Source organism: Aptenodytes patagonicus, chromosome 1 (assembly GCF_965638725.1).
Source record: "Aptenodytes patagonicus chromosome 1, bAptPat1.pri.cur, whole genome shotgun sequence".
NCBI lineage: Eukaryota > Metazoa > Chordata > Aves > Sphenisciformes > Spheniscidae > Aptenodytes > Aptenodytes patagonicus.
The window spans coordinates 197,639,582-197,661,005 of NC_134949.1; the positions used below are offsets into that span (position 1 = coordinate 197,639,582).

Consider the following 21,424-nt stretch of genomic DNA (forward strand, 5'->3'; position numbering starts at 1 on the left):
TCTTGCCTCCTGGATAATGTTTCTAGTGCTACACAAATTCCCCAGCTGGGACTTTGTAGTTTGGATTATACCTTAAAATGCTTACTTTCATCCTTAAAAATAAATGGTTAAATTCTAACTGCTAAAGAACTTATGCTAATCGCTCAATCACCGTAAGTAACATGTATCCAACATAAAGATGTCTGACCAAATTTGCTGATTTTGATGCTTTGGTTGGTTTTACAAATCTCGTACTCCTCGCTCACTCTGTGTAAATATAGCTATATCACCATCCATTCTAAGGGATTTTTCTCTCCAAAAACACGGTATCTAGAGCCTGGGAACCTTATGGCAGTGCTCTCAGATGTCTATGAAGCAACCGTCAGAGCGCTGGTGCAGCACTGTTAGTCTGTTTTAGTAAGTCCAACTTTCACAGTAGCCAGCTGAGACTAAAAGAACAAGCTGTTGCAACACTGGGCAGCAGATTTCTCTGAAAACCTATCAGGCTGCCACCAGGCTGCCCAGGGGAGCAGAGATGTTTGCTCTCTTAAGAGCAAATGTTGTAACTGGCTGCACACACCACATAACCTCTCCTTACGGGAAACTGTGGAGAGAGAAACGTGCAGAGGCACGTTCCCTTCTCCATCACTGAATATGAACTGCTTCCTACCTAATTGTAGTGCTTCTAGTAGCCTGTGCTAAAGTTTGGGAACTATGTGTGAAGCCAAGTTCAGCATCACGGAGAAGATGCTTCTAGTCTTTGGAAAGCAGGACTCTGTCAAACATTTTTTACTTGTTTTGGCAGATGCAGAGAATTCTGGTTGTACAAGTCATGTTCTCACTTCCCATTTTTTTTTCCTAAGGAAAAAAAAAAGATTGCTGGCTTTGGTTTGCACTTAAAGGGAACAGAATAAAAGAGAACGGAAGAAATGGAGGGAAGGTGCGACCGATTCAGGAAATGGCCGTCTAGGACCAGAAGAGCAGGGTTTGTGGTAAAGTATTCCTGCACACAAAGCCCCGTTACTGAAAGGGCCTGAAAAGGGCCCATACTAAGCTGTGGCTTCCAAAGGGCAGTAGGAGAGAGAAATAACTGACTTCATCGCTATTTGATAAGCATGGGACATGGACACAGGACTTCTCTTGCAGCCTTAAGAGCAGTCATGCCGAGACCAAAGCTCTCAAAAGTAATTATCTATAGCTAAAAAGCCAAGGTGTGTTCCCTGTTTACTAAAGCTGGGGGTAGACAAAGGCCAAAGACAAGAGCCTGGGTGGAATTATGATCTAGAGCAAGGACAACTGAGCAGAAGCATTAGGACCAGAAGAAGGTGATAGGAATACGAAAAAGACAAAGCCTGGTTCTACAAAGACGACTGACCAGCTGGGATGTAGGTGCATGCATGCATGCACCACATGATGACATGAAAAAGGTCTGGTTAAGTATCTGTCAACCAACCCTGTGTGACTGTCTGGGAGGCGACAGAAGGGACAAAGTCAACCCAACTCCAGAAAAGTCTGAACTTCCTGCATGCTGTGCCAGAAATTCAGTGGATCAGGATTTGAGTGCCACATCCAAGAAAAGTACTGGGCTCCTGTAAACAATTACTGTGAGCTTTTCCTTTCTCCTACTGGACTGACCAGCATCACCATTAAGACATCTATGCTTCCAGCTGCTCCTACTAAGATGCCTGTCATTTGCCTGGGAGAAAAGAAAGGCTCTGCCCTATTTTTCCATTCCCTGTGCTTACAGTGCCAAAAACGCCACTGTGCTCAAGTCTCTGCCCAGCGTCAGAGAAAGGGGGAGTTGGCAGTTTTAACTAGCATGGAACGGTAGGAAAAGCCTGTCAAAGCAAAGCCAACCCCCAGTGCTCTGTGAGAAGGATGCTAGTTTCCCAGCATCATAAAAGATGCTGTTTGACTGCTGTGATTCACCTTCCCTTGGCACAGTCCTGCATACAGCCATTTTCATTAAAAAAAAACAACCACCAAACCCTCCCTAAAGAAATGCTTTGAAGTCTCTATCAGCTACTTTAGAGGACAAAAGCAGGAACATGACAACTTAACACGGTCGTTCCCTGGTTGCACGATGCTCACTTGAGCCTTTAGTCTTGGAAGGATTTTGAGAAATACTTTATCCTTTGAACAAGGGTTGCCTGGTCGAGCCTTCATCCCCTTCCAGGCCAGATCCTACAGTCCAGGCAGCTTAGGGATCTCCACTGCTATGCAACGTAAGACACTGCCGCCTTACCTTGGAAGAACAAGCCGCTCGGTAACTTTGTCGCTTCAGATGATACTGCCAACCATACAACAGTATCAGCTCCCTGGGCCTCTGTGCGCAGAGTATTCTTCATCTTCTGATAGAAATCTGGCATTGACGATCTCACAGCTAGAGAGAATAACAATGGAATGGTGGTCTGCCATGCAAGGCTTTTTTGATAAAAATAGAAGAGCAGCTTAAAATTGCCATTATGAGTGTAGGAAGAAGACAAGGCATCTCAGAGTTTATGAAAGAATAAGTATTTCCCCATAGCTAGGAGTACGATGACTTGTGGTATAATAGTGCTAAACTGCCAGATGATCCACCAGTTGTTTGTTTGGGTCAAATTACAGGGACAAAACTAGTAGGAGCTGAGAACAGGATCAGTGAGAGGTTCCTGAGCCAATTCCATTCTAAACTGCAAAGAAGTAAGACATGGGGGAAACAGAAATACCAAAACTTAGGTATTCTAACAGGATTTTTAGCTCTTATCTTCTCACCAGTTCTAGGAAACCAATTGCAGCATTGTATTTAGCAGACATGGGAAGGGCTACAGATGTCGTCTGTCTGGACCTCTGTAAGGCCTTTGACACGGTCCCCCACAACATCCTTCTCTCTCAACTGGAGAGGTATGGATTTGATGGGTGGACTGTCCGGTGGGTGAGGAATTGGTTAGATGGTCGCATCCAGAGGGTAGTGGTCAATGGCTCAATGTCCAGATGGAGATTGGTGACAAGTGGCGTCCCACAGGGGTCTGTATTGGGACCGGTGCTGTTTAATGTCTTCATCAATGACATAGTGGGATCGAGTGCACCCTCAGCAAGTTTGCAGATGACACCAAGCTGAGTGGTGCGGTCGACACGCCAGAGGGACGGGATGCCATCCAGAGGGACCTGGACAAGCTCGAGAAGTGGGCCCGTGTGAACCTCATGAGGTTCAACAAGGCCAAGTGCAAGGTCCTGCACCTGGGTTGGGGCAACCCCTAGTGTCAATACAGGCTGGGGGATGAAGGGATTGAGAGCAGCCCTGCCGAGAAGGACTTGGGGGTACTGCTGGATGGAAAGCTGGACGTGAGCCGGCAATGTGCGCTCGCAGCCCAGAAGGCCAACCGTATCCTGGGCTGCATCAAAAGCAGCATGGCCAGCAGGTCGGGGGAGGTGATTCTGCCCCTCTACTCTGCTCTGGTGAGACCACACCTGGAGTACTGCGTCCAGCTCTGGAGCCCTCAGCACAGGAAAGACACGGACCTGTTGGAGCAGGTCCAGAGGAGGGCCACGAAAATGATCAGGGGGACGGAACACCTCTCCTATGAAGAAAGGCTGAGAGAGTTGGGGTTGTTGAGCCTGGAGAAGAGAAGGCTTCAGGGAGACCTTCTTGCAGCCTATCAGTACTTAAAGGGGGCTTATAAAAAAGATGGCAGCAAACTTTTTAGCAGGGCTTGTTGCGATAGGACAAGGGGGAATGGCTTTAAACTAAAGGGGGGTAGACGTAGACTAGATAAAAGGCAGAAATTTTTTATGCTGAGGGTGGTAAAGCACTGGCACAGGTTGCCCAGAGCAGTGGTGGATGCCCCATCCCTGGAAACATTCCAGGTGAGGTTGGACGGGGCTCTGAGCAACCTGCTCTAGTTGAAGATGTCCCTGCCCACGGCCTGGGGGTTGGACTAGATGACCTTTAGAGGTCCCTTCCAACCCAAACTATTTTATGATTTAAAAACTGTATGGTGAATAGTACCTAAGCCAACAACATAATACATGTTTAAACTCTGGATTCTTTTTATTTTGTCCAACAGGTGATGATTGAAGGCCCATCCCCTGCAGCTGTTTATTTTGGGGGGTTGGAGAGTCCTTGAACTTTAAGGTGGGATAACTTTATGCTCCATTAGGTTTGAAATCCACAAAGGATGTGCAAAAATAAACGTATTTTAAAGAAAAAGAAATACTAGGATATTTAGTTGGAAAGGGCAGTTTTCAAGCATAATGTAGACAGGGTAAATGCTTCTGTCATCAGAAGCAAATTTGGGAAACTGCATCCCTAGAAAAGACCTAGAGATCGGATTGCTAGTCTGCATCCCAAGCTTGGGCGTTAGGGGCTGGTAACATATTGCGGAACGCAACATGCATACTGGATAACCGATGCTGGCCCGCCTGCTGAGACACAATCACTGAAGAACAGCTGCAGCTCAGACAAAGGGCTGTCTGGCCAAACACGCTGCTTCTCGACAGCAGTAAATGTTTAGAGGACGAGCAGAGGAACAGGGCTTGCACAATGGTGCATGCTCCATTTTCCTATATGCCCTTGCAAATTCCCAACGTCTGCACATTGGTACCCACAGAGGCAAAAGCTCTTCTCTGTGTGTTTAACAGTCCCACTAAAAATGTAACTTAAAGGTTAGCTTAATGCACTATGGCTCTGCTGTGCATTTGTGTGGGGCTGGAACCATTCATCGCCCATTATTATTCTCTGACTATACACAGATAGCAGACACTGTGCAGAACTGAGTTACCAAGGGGGTACAAAACTACTTCAAGTACCAGTTTGGAGCCAAGAAATCACTGCACCTGTTGGAGAAATCTACCAGAACCTCTCATTTCTCTTTGCTTTTAGACTAAACCTGGAAAGAAAAAAAATATAGTCAGTGTCATGCAGGTATTACCTGGAGTGTCTGCCCAGCCGGGGTGCATAACAGAGAAATGGATGTTTCTGTGAGCTTTTGCCCATTGTTCTGTCAAGACAACTTGCTGTCTCTAGGATAGAGCAAAACCAGCCAGACTAGCATCAAGTTCAATAGCCTGTCCACCAAGTTAGTTCCCAGGGAGATAAACTACACCAAATATGCTGTAAATACCAGGGCATTTATGTATAGCCGAAATATACCCTTTCTCATCCTGATTGGGATTTATTGGATAATTTTGTCAGAGACCACCATGGTCATTGCAATCCATATCCTGACCACAAGCTTACTTTTAAAGTGGTTAACACTGCTTTTATTGACCACGTCTACTTGCTGCAGACTGTAGGTAAGAACTAAGCAGGCAGAAAGGGTTTGTCAGCTAAAGACAGTTTTCCCCCTCGAGACTTAAATCAAATCAAATGGAAGTCTAGCCATACTCTCCACACAAAATGGTATGCACTCATAAGTGCATGCCATCATACTCCTGAAGATTATAGCTCTGTACGGGTTGGATGCAGTGGGAAAGCAACAGTGAACAACAGGCTTTCTGCAAAGCAGATGGTATAAACGACCTAGCAAACAAGTGCTGGGCTTTGTTCTCAAAACCATGGACTGTACCTTGTTTTGTGCATACACCATAGTTCCATCAAATGTCCCATTTCCCGACTGCAAGTCAGATATGTTTAATTTTTGAACTAGCATGCCCCCCGAAGAGACAGTTATCTGTAATCAAATGAATGAAAAACAAATGAATGAAAAGCAAATGGATGAAAAACAAAACCAGGAATCCCCCACAATCGCACTCATGCATGTAATGTGGTCTTCAGGCCGTATTTTGAAGTCCCTAGGAGGAGGATTCCTCTGCATACTCTTCACGCTATGCTTGTGCTCATGTGTGGAGCATACCTGGAGATGAGGTGGAAGACATAGAATTTTTTTTAGAAAGTGATTTTCATTCAAAGTGGTGTTGACTCCATCAGGGAACTTTGTGCTTCTTCCTTTTGAAATGTAATTGGGAGAAAGAAAATAGCAGAATAGCACTATTTGTAGTTTATGTTTAGTATTTATAGAAGCTAATTAGAAAACAAGAGACACCATATAAAACTTGGGAAATCTCATTTAAAAAAATGTACCTGCTGTCCAGTTTTATACCAAGACCTACAAGGTTCTTTTAAGCCTATGCTCCTGTTACAGGTATTTTGCACTATGCTGCAAGAGATAACTTGCCCCAGGGAAAGTAAAAAGGGAAGTTTCCAAAGGAAGCGTTTTACTCTGCTTTCCAATGAAGGGTTGAGAGTAGCAGGCAGGAGCTTTGCCTTGGAGAAGGAGATTGCTGTTAGCAAAATCCAAGAGGATTCTACAGATGCTTACAGCATTATAACTAATCCTGCATTGCTAGCACAGTCAAAGAAATGCTGTCACAAACCAGAAGGTAAGAACAGTAAAACACCACTTTTCAACCGCATCACAAACTCACCACTCTGGCATCAGCTTCTTTTTCCAGGAGGGGCAGCAGGGCAGTTGTCAGAATGTATGTACCTACAAGACAGATAGACAACAACGTTAACTTTTCTTTTTAAAAAAGCTTTCTTCTCTCTCCATCCCCTATCACAAAATCTCTCTATTTCTGAAACTTCATCTGAATTTAATAATTTTCTTGCCGCTTTACCTGCAATACGCCTATTCAACTCGTAGTGGTCTGCACTGCTGCATACTTCTCAAAAGGCACATCAGTTATTTTATAGACTTTTATGTTTATTGTACCTGTAGAGCAAACTGATCGCTACATTCCAGCCATGACTGTGAAAGCAAAATGGCTCAGGTATGGATTTCCTCGTGGGTGAGGTGATGCCAGTGAAGAAATAGGGAATGCATTTCCACTCCATGTGTGACACATATATACATATATGCCAGGTCACGAACAAGGGAAGAAAACTGTGCTTCACACTTGTGTTTCTTAGGCCCCTGCATATGCACTTAAGACTCATCCATTTTTACCTTCTCACTGTGAAATCACTCAGAGTACCCTGACACTTCTGATTTGTGTTGCACACAAAAACTGCCTCTTAAATCCCCAGTATGACTATTACAGAAGATAAGGAACCCTTGGGCGGGGGGGGGGGGGGAATATTAATGTTGCGTGCCCAAGGCTGAGCTAAGATTACGTGGGGAAACTGAACTGTGTCCTTCCCCACTTTAATCATGTTCATTTACCATAGATTTGTACACACCACACAAATATATTCCATTACAGCTGTTACCATGACCAGCAAAGTTTGTTATTCAAAACATTGTTCAACTGCTAGTGTGTTTGATTCAGACACACCTAGTGATGATTCACCCACTCAAGTGCAACACAGGGATTTTTGTTTGGTTTTATCTCTTCAGAGATTTTTTTTTTTAATTTTTTCCCCCTTTAAACTGTATTTTTAAAAAATATTTAATTCAAAATCAATCTAGCCCCATTTAGTCTAGTGTTTCTTCATCGAGTGTAATACTTCCCTCTTGTCTCTTCACAAATGGCTCTAGTTCAACAATTCTATGTCAGCGACAAACGTATTTTTTTCCATGAGCTACCGAGGCAGTGTTTTTCACTAGACATGAAGACTTCAGCATGTGTCTTTATAACCTCTCTTCCACAGAGGCAATGAGATCACCCAGTTAAAATACAGCACGTTTATAAATATGCTACCAAAATCAAACAAGTTACATGCTTGGTGAACAAACTGTTCATTTCCCCCGTCAGTCACAGCAGTCTTCATTTTCTCTATATAATCAGAGGGACATCCATATGCACACAACGTATTTAAAACCCTGGCAAATCAAACAAAGCGAATGCATAGCAGATGAGTAAATGCAGCCTGTCTTCAGCAGAAAATGCAAGCAAAGGCAGTTGCCAGTGAATAACGAGAGCCTGTACGTCTCCCCTGGTAGTGGCGGGGAGACTGAACGATGACATCATTAGAACAAGAACTACCGCTGATTGTTATGGGAGACTGCCACGATGTAAAAAAAATAAAAATAACTTCAGTACAAGCTGAGCGCCTGGATTAAATTTTGATTTGCTATGGATTCTTCAAATGCAAAGTAACATCATGTCTTGGTTAAATAAGCTGCATTTCCTAAAGGCAGAGCTGCAATGCACCAGCTATGAGGATGCTTGATTTTACTGTCCTGCAGATTAATGTAAACTTTTAAGGGGCTTCATATTGGCTTGTTAATTCTAAAGGGATGCAAAGATGAATGCACTAACATTGCCTCATTAACAACTGGGGTTTGTTTTGTTTTCCAGCTGGATGAGAGAAGTGTTCGATGCCAAAAATCCTGCTTATAGCAACTGCAGCTTGTCAGAAGTTTATGTGCTTATTTAAAACCACAAACTAATTGCAAAGCCAGCGTCTCCTCTCTTCCTCAAGTTTATTAAGAATTCAGTAAATCTCACAGAGCCAAAGCATTCAGTCGTCTTGTCCCGCAAAACCACTTGCTCATTTGCTTTGAAACAGAGCACAAAAAGACCAGTTTTGACCCCAGCCTCCTATGGTAAGCACTAGTATCTCAAAACACACACACAGATGTGACACATCAGCCATTGAGACTGAAGCATTTCATTTCTCCCACTACTAAATATTTCACCAACTGTTGTCCCCCTTTTAAGTATCCAAACACAAACTCCTTAGTACTTTAACATATATACTTGGATATTATATGTTTTTATTTGCATAGGCTGGTCTGTCAGGCAAAACAGCCTGGACAAGAAATTTACTACAATAATAGTAGAATAGATATACCTTATTAATAAGGTGTATTGTTGTTTGGAATACACCATCATCAATTGAAACCCCACATTTTTATTCATGTAAGAGCTGGCACATAGTTTGATAGTACGTTCAAACAAATAGGAACAATGCTAAGTACAGCCAGTCTAGAGGCCTGGCACAGCTATGTGCCTCATGGCATGTGTTTTGCCAAGCACAGCTGTATTGCAGCATGCAGTAATACAGAAATGAATTTCTAAGTAAAAGGGGAAGCTGCAAATGAATGTATTGCCTGCCACAGTCCTTATAAAAACATGAATTGCATTAACAGTATAAAAACAAAAAAGGAAAATATTCTTATTTTTAGTTAAAAAAAAAACAAACAACAAAACACTGCAAGGAAAACCAAGACTGATTTTGGTAGAAGAAACTACATTCCCCTCTCCCCCCACTTATGGAAATCAAGACAATATCCAAATTGTATATCTTCTTGCTAATAATTGTTTATTAATATCAATGTACTGGACATCTGCCTTTCCAAAATGAACACTGCAGCATTCTAGTACATTTCCTTGACACAAAAATCATTTTTGTCTGTTAAAGGAGAAACCTCCTCCCACAGAGCTTAGTTAAAAATGTTAAAGCATATCAAATGTGATTAATGCTTAATTATCACTGTGTTCAAAGCGTACAGATTTTTCTAAGGGTTTTTTTTTTTTTTTTTTTTTTTTTTTTAATTGTTTAAAAGACCTAGAGAGAACACAAAGGTGTGTGGAGGGAAAGGCGATGATCAACAGTGATGTGCCTTACACCGAAAGCATTAAAGCATTGGGTAACTTGGTGATCCTGTCCCTCCTCTGAGAGGACCTTCGGGATTCTGCCAGAAACAAAAGGAAGACCTTTTTTCCCCAGAGAACAAGAACTGCCACTACTCCTGGGTGATTCTGGAGAAAACATGTCCTTGTCTCAAGCAGATACTCTGTAAATGGAGATGCTCAGCCTTGAGGCCACCATGTTTCCTAATGCCTGTTCCCCAGCAGTTGTATCTACGGCAGAGGAGGAATAGAGAGCCCTCGGGGACACATAGAATAGTTTGGGTTGGAAGGGACCTCTAAAGGTCATCTAGTCCAACCCCCCTGCCGTGGGCAGGGGCATCTTCAACTAGATCAGGTTGCTCAGAGCCCCATCCAACCTGACCTTGAAGGTTTCCAGGGATGGGGCATCCACCACCTCTCTGAGCAACCTGTGCCAGTGCTTCACCACCCTCAGTGTAAAAAATTTCTGCCTTATATCTAGTCTACGTCTACCCCCCTTTAGTTTAAAGCCATTCCCCCTTGTCCTATCGCAACAGGCCCTGCTAAAAAGTTTGTCCCCATCTTTTTTATAAGCCCCCTTTAAGTACTGATAGGCTGCAAGAAGGTCTCCCCGGAGCCTTCTCTTCTCCAGGCTGAACAACCCCAACTCTCTCAGCCTTTCTTCATAGGAGAGGTGTTCCATCCCCCTGATCATTTTTGTGGCCCTCCTCTGGACCTGCTCCAACAGGTCCATGTCTTTGTAATGCTGAGGGCTCCAGAGCTGGACGCAGTACTCCAGGTGTGGTCTCACCAGAGCAGAGGAGAGGGGCAGAATCACCTCCCCCGACCTGCTGGCCACGCTGCTTTTGATGCAGCCCAGGATACGGTTGGCCTTCTGGGCTGCGAGTGCACATTGCTGGCTCACTGGCGCACGTTGCACCTTTTCCTGCCATTGGAAGGTATATTGTTTACATGGCCTGAAACCTTGGCTTCCACTGGCGTAAAGGTGGGGAAAAAAAATAATAATAATTTTTTGTAGCGAAACGGTATACACTTCCCTTTGAAAAGGAGTATTTGCTGTGACACAAAGAAGGCCAGAAGGATGAATTTGGGAGCTTGTTCAGAAGCAGCAGGAATGCAGAAGGGGGCGAGAAAGCATCCAGTCCATCACCCACACATACGGGATTTCATCTCGCCCTCACTGAACTCTGCTGAGGTGAAGAGTTGACTAGAGAAACATACTGGACAAGCTACAACCCTGTTCCATGTAATGGGTTTGACACAGTACTTGCTGACCATGTTTTATCCAGTTAAAGAGGCTCCTGGGACTGATGCACAATTTCTTTTAAAGATAAACATCCTCTCAACATTTCCTTTTCTTTGGAAAAATTCCTGTAAGTTTTATGTCTTGAAGCTGAGCTCACATAATAGGAAATCATATATAATATAGTGTAATTAAAACCTTCCTATAAGGACACAGCAACTCCACCATTACACACTATTCAACAAACTCTATCATGTGGTAGATTAGACAGTGTGGGTTGTCAGCCTGTGCATTACACATGGTAATCCCAGTAAAAGCAACGAGCATGGCACTTAATGAGAACACGCTTTGTTCATACATACTCCCTCCCAAGTGCTGATCACAATAATGTTTAAGTTTCATGTTTACTTGCTCAAAAAAAAAAATTATTGAATCAGCATGCATTCCCTTGTGGCCCATTTTGTAATTGCTCCACTTGCTCTGAGATCATCTCAATTTAGTTGAGTAATCTGATATTGTGTTCTAATTAACAACTCCTGTTTTTAACTCCATACAGTGAACTCCTCTGTCAACCTGTATGAGCAGTAATTCAGTGGTTTCACAATCACAGAGTGAAACTTTAATGATGCAAATGTAGAAAATGAGGAGCTGTTATGGAGAAAAACATTCAATTCATACACTAAATTGTTTAAAAAAAAAAAAACCAATCCAAAAACCTACAAAAATCAGCCTGTCTGCTTCATAAACTCCTAAATAAAATTAGGCTACCTTTCACATGACCTGAAGTAGAAGCTGAGGCGACTCTATGGAAAACACTATTGTTAGGTCTTGCAGGAAGGTAGCTCTGCACTTTCTTGCAACAGTTAGTTCACCGTGGATCTCACCATCTCTACCACAGCATAACCAGAGTGAAAGCTATCCTCGTGCAAGGGACAGAAGTCTACAGTGTATTAGACACTGGTCTTTCCCACAGAAGACTACAAATCTTTCTGTACTAGAACATCAAACTAAGCAAAATATAGAATAGCCCTAACAGAAAATATAAACAAACACTGCAAAGGCAGATTTCCAAAATGCTGGCGTTGTAACTCAGCTTTAGCCTGCTAAAACCTGGAAGACTCCTTAGGATTCATATATATTTCAGACTTGGAAATCAACAGGATATCACGTATAATAATAGTACATGCACACATACTCCTATCTGCTTTACAGATTTAAAGTCACCCCAAAAACCTGTACTTTAAAACTGATTTATAAAGAAAATTATGGTTTCAGCAGAAGTAATATTGTAAAGCCACTACCTGTTTATAACATCAAATTAATTGATGATGCAATTATTGCAGACCCAAGTGTCTTGGTGGATTCTAGATTAGTTTTTGCTTGATGTTCTATCTGGCAATTAGTGGTAAACTGTTGGTGAGGTTTTTAATCTGCTAACATTCAGATAAGGGCAGGCAGCCAGCACCACACTCAGTGAAGTTTTCCATCTGCCTGAGCTTTGCAGTATTATTAGGAACAGTGTTATTTCAACTGTGAAAAAAGTGGGAACAAAAAAACCAAACACTTTTATTGTACAGATTTCAATGGCTCATTCATCTGGTAAAAATCAGTTAAATTGGCTTACTTTTCTTATGTCCAAGTCTTAAAAAAAAAAAAAAAAAAAAAAAAAAAAAAAAGAACAAACTGACATTCTTCCTTGCCCTGGTTATCTTTTCAAGCCTTCAATTTATGCAGTTCCAAGTAAGAGAGATGCCTGAATCTGTTTACTGAGTACAAGATCAGGAATGAAGATTTTAGTGTGCTATCTCTGAGGGCCAATTCCACCACACTAGCAATAACTGAGTGTATGGGAAGAGCTAATGAACATGAAAGACAAAACAAAGGTTTACATTTCCCTTGAATTACAAAGCTCAGCTCAATAAGGGTTCCTCTTTGTCCTGGGAACCTAGGCTTCAGTATAGCTAGTTGATTTGCAATTATAGTCAACCTTATCCTTTCACACAGCACTTCTCATCCATACGTCTCAAAGCTCTTTAGAAAGAGAATCGGTATCGTAGTCTCCTTTTCACAGGTAAGGTTGTCTTGCCAAAGATCAGGCACTGATCTTATGGCAGACTGACAGCTGGTATCCAAGTTGCCTGACTTCCAAGTAGTTCAGAACACAGTCCACCAGGCAACACTGGCTTTTGTGAAACACCAGTTAGATATGGTTTATGCGTAGGGAAGAGACTGACAAATATCCATACAGGTTAGGCAATTTGCCACAGATGGGCTGTACTGCTACTGTGGTAGAAAAGCATCTTATTTCCTCTGGCCCCACCCCTTCTTGCACAGAGAGTAAATGTATATGGCTATATTATTAAAACATGAGAGCACATTAGACTGAAGAAAAGATGCATACTGGGAGTATCACTTATTTATCTCTGAGTGTGTTTTAGCATCCCCTTGGCTGGTAAGTAGCAATAAAAATGTAACATATATGCCATTTTTCCATGTCAAGCAAGAAGATATGTCGAGTAAAAGTAAAGTAAGGCAGGCTATAAAATAGAGGGACAAGGATTGTTTCAGCTAAATGTCTAGTGCTTCAATAAGAACACGCTTCTGTTGCCTTCACTTGCCTACCAATGCTGACAGGTTTTTTTCCAAACTGGCTGAATACTGTCAGTTTGAATAGTCTTTGTTGGGAGTTTTACTAAAACAAGTAAAATAAAATAAAAAAGACAAGAAGTGTTGACTCAGAAGTCTGCAAGTCTCATCAGAAGAAATGATTGCTTGTTGCTGCCCAGCTCCTGGATACAACCCTGAGTAGAAGGCCAGCCCACAGGAGGAAACGTTAAGGGCAACAACACACAAACTAAAGGATACACAAATAAAATCTGCCCATCAGGATCGGCAGCTCCCCAGGAAATCAGCCCACATTACCACAAGCCAGTCGCTCAATTTCATACCGAAGGTGTGATTCAATCAGCAATGTGCCATTTCAGACTCATGTCTGGCTAGCGCTCCCACATTACAGTCTAAGTGCTCCACAGCTATTCTGCTCTCTACACCTTCACTGAGCTCCAGAAATCAGAGCAAAATAATCCTTGGGGATCTAGCCGGGAAAAAAGGTAAGGTACTTCATGTGACAGCAACAACAGAACCACAACAAGCCATGTGGCATTTGTGCCTGAGCCCCATTTTAAAGATGCCAGGCACCAGCACAGATACAGCTGCCACTGCCTGCCCAAAGCAGTTTACAGTTTGAACTTGAATACTAAACAAACCATACAAAGCCTGAACTATCAACCTGCATTTTGCATTTTCATGACCTTCACCCACCTGTATATTCTAACACCACCAGAGAGGACTCTACACCTCCTATTTCAGTGAGCTGTCCTCAATTAGCCAGTCAGTGGTGCTTCACATGAAGGGAAGTTTACTTTCTATCCTAACCAGTATTATTTTTGTACATATTCACATCTACCAGAGGACTTATGCATTCATTTTTGCCCCATATATGTCCAAGAAGAGATCATAGAATAGAATCATAGAATCATTTAGGTTGGAAAAGACCCTTAAGATAGAGTCCAACCATTAACCAGGATATAAAGTATGTTCCACAAGTCAGATGATCAATTAGAACTGAACTCTAACATCCATTACACAAAATATCTGAAAACAGACTAACAAGTCAGTGAAGAGGAAAATATTCCTAGCCTGGATTTAAAAGCTCCACAGCATTTTAGACACCTAAATGAGCAATTCTACAGCTTATGTAAATGTTAATCAGATCTCAGATACCGAATTCAAAAACTCTGCTCTGCATTTAAAGCATGTTACAGTTTAGAGTCTTGCGTTCTTAGACAGTTACAACCTACACACTCCTTTACTAGACCAAAGCTAAGATCCAGGGTAGAAACAGTCAAAGAAAGATGGGAGGAACATCCTGCATGTCAAGATCTGAAAAAAATATTAATATTATTCCACCTTATTTCTACAGAAGTCAGGCAGTCATGAGTTATTGTTTCCATGCTGCTGACGAGGGGGACAACTGCAGATTTTCAAAAGAGGGGCCTTGAGCCCGTGTCAGCATTCAGGCTTTAGCTTTTCTGGGGAAAGAGGCAGAGAAGGGAATTTAGCTTGTTCTCTCAGACCACATTCTAGTTTACAGCCAACCTATATACCAGCCATATGTAATTTAGCCAAGTTTTTCTCTGGGAACCTATAACCACAGGTAGTTACTGATAAAGAAATAACTTCTCCAAAGTAAAGCACACCCAAAGGTACCTAGTGCTTAGGGAAATGACTTAACACAGCATCTACTCTGACATGCATTTCTCCATACAGCCTTCTCCTGCTATGACTCCAGCAGATACAATTTATTACCCCATCTCTGATTTTGAAGAAAAAAAGCCTGCACTGTTGATAGCTTCTGTGCTTGCAAGTCAGACACACGCGAAGAACCAATGCTTTCTCTTGCACAGACAGCCTCTTCCAGCTCAACCAAGTCCCACTCTGTTCTAAAAGCTTCGAAATTTAATCCTTATTGTTGCCTAGAAAGAACCAGTCTAAGCAAACAACCCAGTCTTGTTTGAACTCTGCAGAAGTTGGTCAACAGAGGACAACTTACCTGTTTTATGTTATCTGCTCAAATGTGCAATCACCTCCTTGACCTTCTTATACAGTCATGCAGCAAGTGATACACAGATAAATAAACAAGATCTATATGTAACATTCATAAAAGATAATATGGGTATTTTCCTAATTTGCTACAATTGTAATTCAGCTTCCTCTGTGCAGCTGTATATCTCTAATGAGGCTGATTTACAGCTGGGAGAGCGGAACTTGCTGCTTCTACTTGTGTGATAAAAATCTAACTCAAGTAATGCGCTAGTCCAGTTCCTCAGCAATTAATTTCCTCAATGTTTAAAACTAAACCAAAACATGCTTTCATGTTCAGACTGTTGTATTTGTTTCACTCTGCTTCTCTCTGGAAGAACTGCACCTTTGCGCATTGCTGGATTTTTGTTTGAAAGACCACAAGAGGTTTAAACTAATTTAAGGTGAATAAATTTCTCAAGATAGAAGTTCTTGTACTTCTGCAGCCAGGGGAAATTTGATGGCAAAATAAAATTCATTTTGAATTTTGACCACGAGAAACAGAAGAATGCTAGCAGAAGATTAATAATCTGTGCCTTTATACTTGAATTAATTGTCAGTTTAATGCAGTCAGACTTGCAGAAAAAACAAGCTGTATGCACCACATCAGCTAAGCACAAGACATTTATACCTAAAGTGTTAGTTTTCAGAAGTAAATAGGAATTAAGGAAGCAACACAGGAAAAAGGTTAAGAATAAAACTCAACAATGGTTTCCAGCCTATATTAGTTCTAAAAATGCCTGATCTTTATAGCCTAAGCTTCCCCTTTCCTCATCCCAGATACTGATAAACAGGAGGAAAACACAGAAACAAAGCACCACAGCTCCTCCCTAATGTATCACTTCTGAATATATTAAAGACAGTCCCTTGGGAAAGCCACCTACCCTGCAGGGAGGCAGAGGGAAAAGAGAGTGTCAGGTCTGTTTGTTGATGCAAGCACCACATCTCCCATTGCAAGAGGTGCAGCTTTCAGCCCTACAGATATCAGTGGCGGCAGACAGCTCTTCTCTCTGCTGACTGGCTGGCTGTTTGCTCACATCTTTTCCATGGCTGTTACATGGGAACCTTCCACTTTGCTCACTGTCTTCCCTGCTCATCCACATCTCCCCTTTCCCTCTTTATTTGCTTCCCTTAATTTGTCCTTCTTATACCTCCACGACACGGTTCATGGGATGCACCCCTTATATGCGGAGTGACTGAGACTTAGCCAGTACCGCTCAATCACTTGACTAGATGTTGCATCTGTTAGAGAGTGTCCAGGGCACTACATAAGGCACAGTCTTCCTACACAGTGCCTCTGTTACATCAAACAACGCTGTTCAAGCCTACTGGAACATTTGAATGTCTTTTTAAATATCTGAACGTGCTCCAACCTCTATCCAAGCCACAGGAGCACACTTATTACAAAGAGAGTATCATTAGCAGCACTGCTTGGAACAAAGTTTCCTAGCAAATTTCAGAATCAATTTAATTAAATCTTATCTGCATTTGTCCACTGCTGCTATGATAAAGGCGCTGATATGAGAACAACTGGAAAATGGAGAAATTAAAAAAATTACACTCCAAACAAGCTGTAATACTTCTTCTTTTCCTTTCCTGCTCCTTCCCTGGCATAGCAATGGTATGATCCCTCTTTGAGCAGGAATACATACCTCATGAACCCAGCTGTAAAAAACACACTTCTGTAACCAAAATAAGTATATTTCAGAACTAAGCCTTCAATACTCACCCAAAGTGTTTGTTGCAAAGTTTTTTTCAAGTCCATCTTCAGTTAATTCTCTGTTATTCACCATACATCCTGCATTGTTGACCTGTAAGACAACTCCTGTAAACAAAAATAATCTACACAAATGTCTACAAACAAAACCACACATACAAGCAGTCCATGTTAGTTTGCTGTTTTCTGACACTGCAACACAAAGCTACAAACTGTTTCAATAAACCACGCGATTCCAAGTCACACTACTCTGCCGCTGATCATAAAGGTTTTTCACAAAAGAAAGGATCTTCAGAGAAATGTCTCACCACATATATATGTGTAATACACACTAAGAGCCGACAGTCCTTTTAGTACCTCACTCCATGTTTTTAAACTCTTTTCTCACAGAAAGTAATATGCAAGTTGTAGAGCAGATATTAGAACATAAATACGCAGCGTAGTTTGTTAGTCTCATCTGAGAGACCACACTGACCCCACATCATCCACGCTATGTGGTGATGTATTCTCCATTAGGGAAAAATTCACTATGGGAAGCTGTGCAACATGTGGTAGAATGGCCCGCAGGAAGTACCACCCTCAGCAAATTAAAAGAATTAGCTCCAAACTAGCCAGGTCAGCAGATTGCTGCATCCTAGTTAGCCCTGAGAAGAGCAGAAGTAACCAGCAGAGGTGCTTCATACTGACTTTGTTCCCTGGTTGTAGGGACCCCAGCTTTTCTCTCTGCCTGGCAATCCTGCACAGATACCCCACCCGACTCACACATTGCTAAAACAGCGCTGCACCACACAGCATGGATGCACTGTAAGGTAAAACCTCATGAACAGTCAGAAGCTTGCAAGCCGGGTGCAGCTAGCATATTCTCAGGCACGCTTCCTTCTCTGCCTTACCCTCCAGAGGAAGCTCGAGCTTTTCTTTCCCACCTCGAAAAGAGATCTGCCCCTGCATACCTTCCTGCTCGTTCACTGCTACTCCCCAAAAGCTATTTCCCCATTTCTATCAGAATTTCCTCATCTAGTAAGCACCAAAACAACTGCTCCAGGTGCCTCAGTTTTAGTACAGCCCCCAGAGCAAATTTTCACTGCTAAATAAGGTACTGAGCCCCTTACCAGCCATGCTGCTTAACTGTTTGCTCTTTCCCTGACTCTGTTTTAGACTGCTCTAACTAGACGTTCTATAAAAGTTTAATCTTTAAGAAGGACTAGCTTTAAGAGGGACAAAGTTATTAGTAATGAAAGTCAAACAGAAAATGTGTAGTAAGAACCTCAAAAGATGCAGCTAAAAATTACTGCTTTTCTCTCTTTTTTGTATCATATCTGTGTATGTGAAGTGAGAATGGACAAGAGCAAACAGACGATGGAGACTACTGCAAAAACATTTAGAGAAAATTAAGCAGAGAATTGTGGGCCAAACTGTGAAATCTAGACTACCTGTTGGACAAATTCATAGGTTATGCACTCCAAAGACAGACACATGATTTACGTATGCAAACTTACCAACACATTTAATTTATGTTCATTTTTGAATTTTTCAGCAAACTTCCAGATTTCCTTGGGATTAGATATATCCACAATATGCAAGAAGATATTCTAAAGGAAAAAAAAAGTAAGTTACAATCAACAGGGACAGTGAAGAGTCCCTGTTCACTGCTAAGGCCTGTCTAGGTGAAAAGGTATTTAAGCAGTATAAAAAAAAGTTCTCTCCAGAACACAACTAAAACACTTAGGTTAACACGCACAACTGGGAAATCTAATTCTAGTCCTTAAAACATGCTTAGTCACTTGATTCAGTTGTGTCCTGGTTTCGGCTGGGATAGAGTTAATTTTCTTCCTAGTAGCTGGTATAGGGCTGTGTTTTGGATTCAGTATGAGAACAATGTTGATAACACACCAATGTTTTAGTTGTTGCTAAGTAGTGCTTACACTAGCCAAGGACTTTTCAGCTTCCCATGCTCTACCGACTGAGAAGGCTGGAGGTGCACAAGAAGCTGGGAGGGGGCACAGCCAGGACAGCTGACCCAAACTGGCCAGAGGGACATTCCATACCATGCAACATCATGCTCAGTACATAAACTGGGGAAAAGCTGGCTGGGGAGGCCGCTGCTCAGGGACTGGCTGGGCATCGGTCAGTGGGTGGTGAGCAATCATATCGTGCATCACTTGCGTTGTATATTCATTATTGTTATTATTACTATTTTATTTCATTTCAATTATTAAACTGTTCTTATCTCAACACACGAGTTTTCTCACTTTTAGTCTTCCAATTCTCTCCCCCATCCCACTGGGGTTGGGGCAGGGGGGAGTGAGTGAGCGGCTGTGTGGTGCTCAGTTGCTGGCTGAGGTTAAACCATGACAAGTTGCTTCTGAGCCATAGCTTTTTAATGCCGAATTTATTAAAAGAGAGCCCTACTTAGATAAATAATCGTGACAGACAGTCAGGCATAGCAGAGAACTAGAAAAATATTGCAAGGCTTGCAAAACTTCTGTTTAAACAATTCATATAGCAGCTTCCTCTTTAGCTGAAAGCAACTTTCCAAAGCAATGCTCAAGGTCACAGTGTTAGAGAATAATGTAGGTTGGAAGGGACCTCTGGAGTCCACCTGGTCTCATCCCCATCTCAATGCAGGTAACTGAGATCAGGTTGTCCAGGGAAGTTTTCTCTCCAAAGATGGAGGTTCCCCAGCCTCTCTGAGCACCCTGTTCCAGTGTTTGATCACCCTCATGGTGAAAAAAAAAAACAAACCCAAAAACATTCCTATCATGTAGTCAGAATTTTTCCCTGTTGCAATCTGTCTGCTGCGCCTCATCCTTTCACTGCAGGCCTCCAAGAGGTGCATTGCACTGCCTTCCCTGCACCCTCCCATCACATGGCTGTAGACTACAGTAAGACCCGTCTCAGCCTTCTTTTCTTAACACTGAGCAAAACCAGCCCTCTCAACCTCTCCTTGCACATCGTGTGTCCCATCTCCCTAGTCACCTTGGCAGCCCTCTGCTGGACTTGCTCCAGGACATCGATGACTTCCTCGTCCTGGGGAGCCCAAAACTGGGTACAGAGCTCCTGCTGTGGTCTCACAAAGGCTTAATAGAGAGGAAGATGCACCTCCCTCAGCCTGCTGGCTACACTCATACAGCCTGGGGTGTGGTTGGCCTTCCTTGCCCCAGGGCACACTGCTCACTCAGGGACAACTTGTCACCCCCAGGTCCTTTTCTGCAAAGCTGCTTTCCAGCCAGCTAGTCCCAGCTTGTACTGCTCCATGGAGTTCCTCCAACCCAGGGCAGGATTGTGCATCCGCTCCTGGTGAACTTCATGAGGTTCATGTCAGCTCATTTCCTCACCTGTTAAATCCCCCTGAATAGCAGCGCTGCTCTCCAGCTACCCACCCCACCCCCATTTGAGATCATCTGCAATCTGACAAAGATTGCACTTCACTCCGTTGTCCAAGTTGTTAAAAGAGACATTAAACAGTTTTTGCCCCTGTATTGAGTCATGAGGGATGCCACTAAAAGATGGTTAACAGATCAGCTTTGTACTGTTGATTGATACTTTCTGAGCCAAATGTTCCAGACAGTCTTCCACCCAGCTTGTCATCCACCAGTTCAAACCACATCTCTCCAAACTGGCTACAAGGATATTATGGCAGACCATGTAAAAAGCCCTGGCAAAGTTAAAGAAAGTGGCATGCACTGCTCTCCTCTTGTCCGTTGGCAGAGTCATCTCACTAAAGGCAGCGACCAGGATGGTCAGGCCAGGTTTGTCCTTGATAAACCCACAATGTTTTTTCTCCCCAATCACCTTACTGTCTTTCACGGCTTCTGTGAGGATTTGCTCCATAGTTTTCCTCAGGCTAACCGGCCTGTAGTTCCCTAAATCATGCTTGCCTTTTTTTGAAGATGAGTGGTTTGCCTTTTTCCAGTTAACAGGAAGCACCCCCCACATTAAGGTTTTCTTTGAAGATCAACCAGCTTTCCCAAGGCCTTTTGCTCTCCATGGCTGTCTCCCATGGGATCCTGTCAACCAGGTCCATAAAAAAGAAAATCTGCTTTCCTAAAACCAAAGATTGTAATTCTACTACTCTTCCTTCTCACCTGTCTCGATCTTAATTCCACAATCTCATGGCCACTTCCACCAAAGCAGATATTCAAGGCTGCTATTCACAGCAGGTCCAGCAGAAATCACCTCTAGCTAGCTTGTCCAACACTCATATCAAAAAAAACTGTCCTTGACACTCTCCAGAAGTCTCCTGGATTGTTTATGCCCTGCCATGTTGCCAGCAGGTATCAGGGTGGTTCAAGTGCTCCACCAATACCAGGACCTGTGATCATGGGGCTTCTCTAGCCCTCTAAAAA

General features: G+C 42.6%; 1 protein-coding gene across 4 annotated transcripts in view; it reads right to left on the reverse strand.

The window, feature by feature from the left end:
- The window catches only part of DHRS12 (dehydrogenase/reductase 12), a 33,982-nt gene that overhangs the window by 3,360 nt on the left and 9,198 nt on the right, over positions 1-21,424 (reverse strand). For 3 of the 4 annotated variants that reach the window (XM_076364145.1, XM_076364140.1, XM_076364159.1), the window contains 6 exons: positions 18,575-18,667; positions 17,091-17,172; positions 6,385-6,446; positions 5,526-5,630; positions 4,890-4,980; positions 2,225-2,362 (listed from right to left, as the gene is read on the reverse strand). In XM_076364145.1, coding sequence (XP_076220260.1) covers positions 2,225-2,362; positions 4,890-4,980; positions 5,526-5,630; positions 6,385-6,446; positions 17,091-17,172; positions 18,575-18,667 — 571 coding nt within the window. The remainder of the gene's footprint in view (positions 1-2,224; positions 2,363-4,889; positions 4,981-5,525; positions 5,631-6,384; positions 6,447-17,090; positions 17,173-18,574; positions 18,668-21,424) is intronic. The other variant, XM_076364151.1, reaches the window with a different exon arrangement.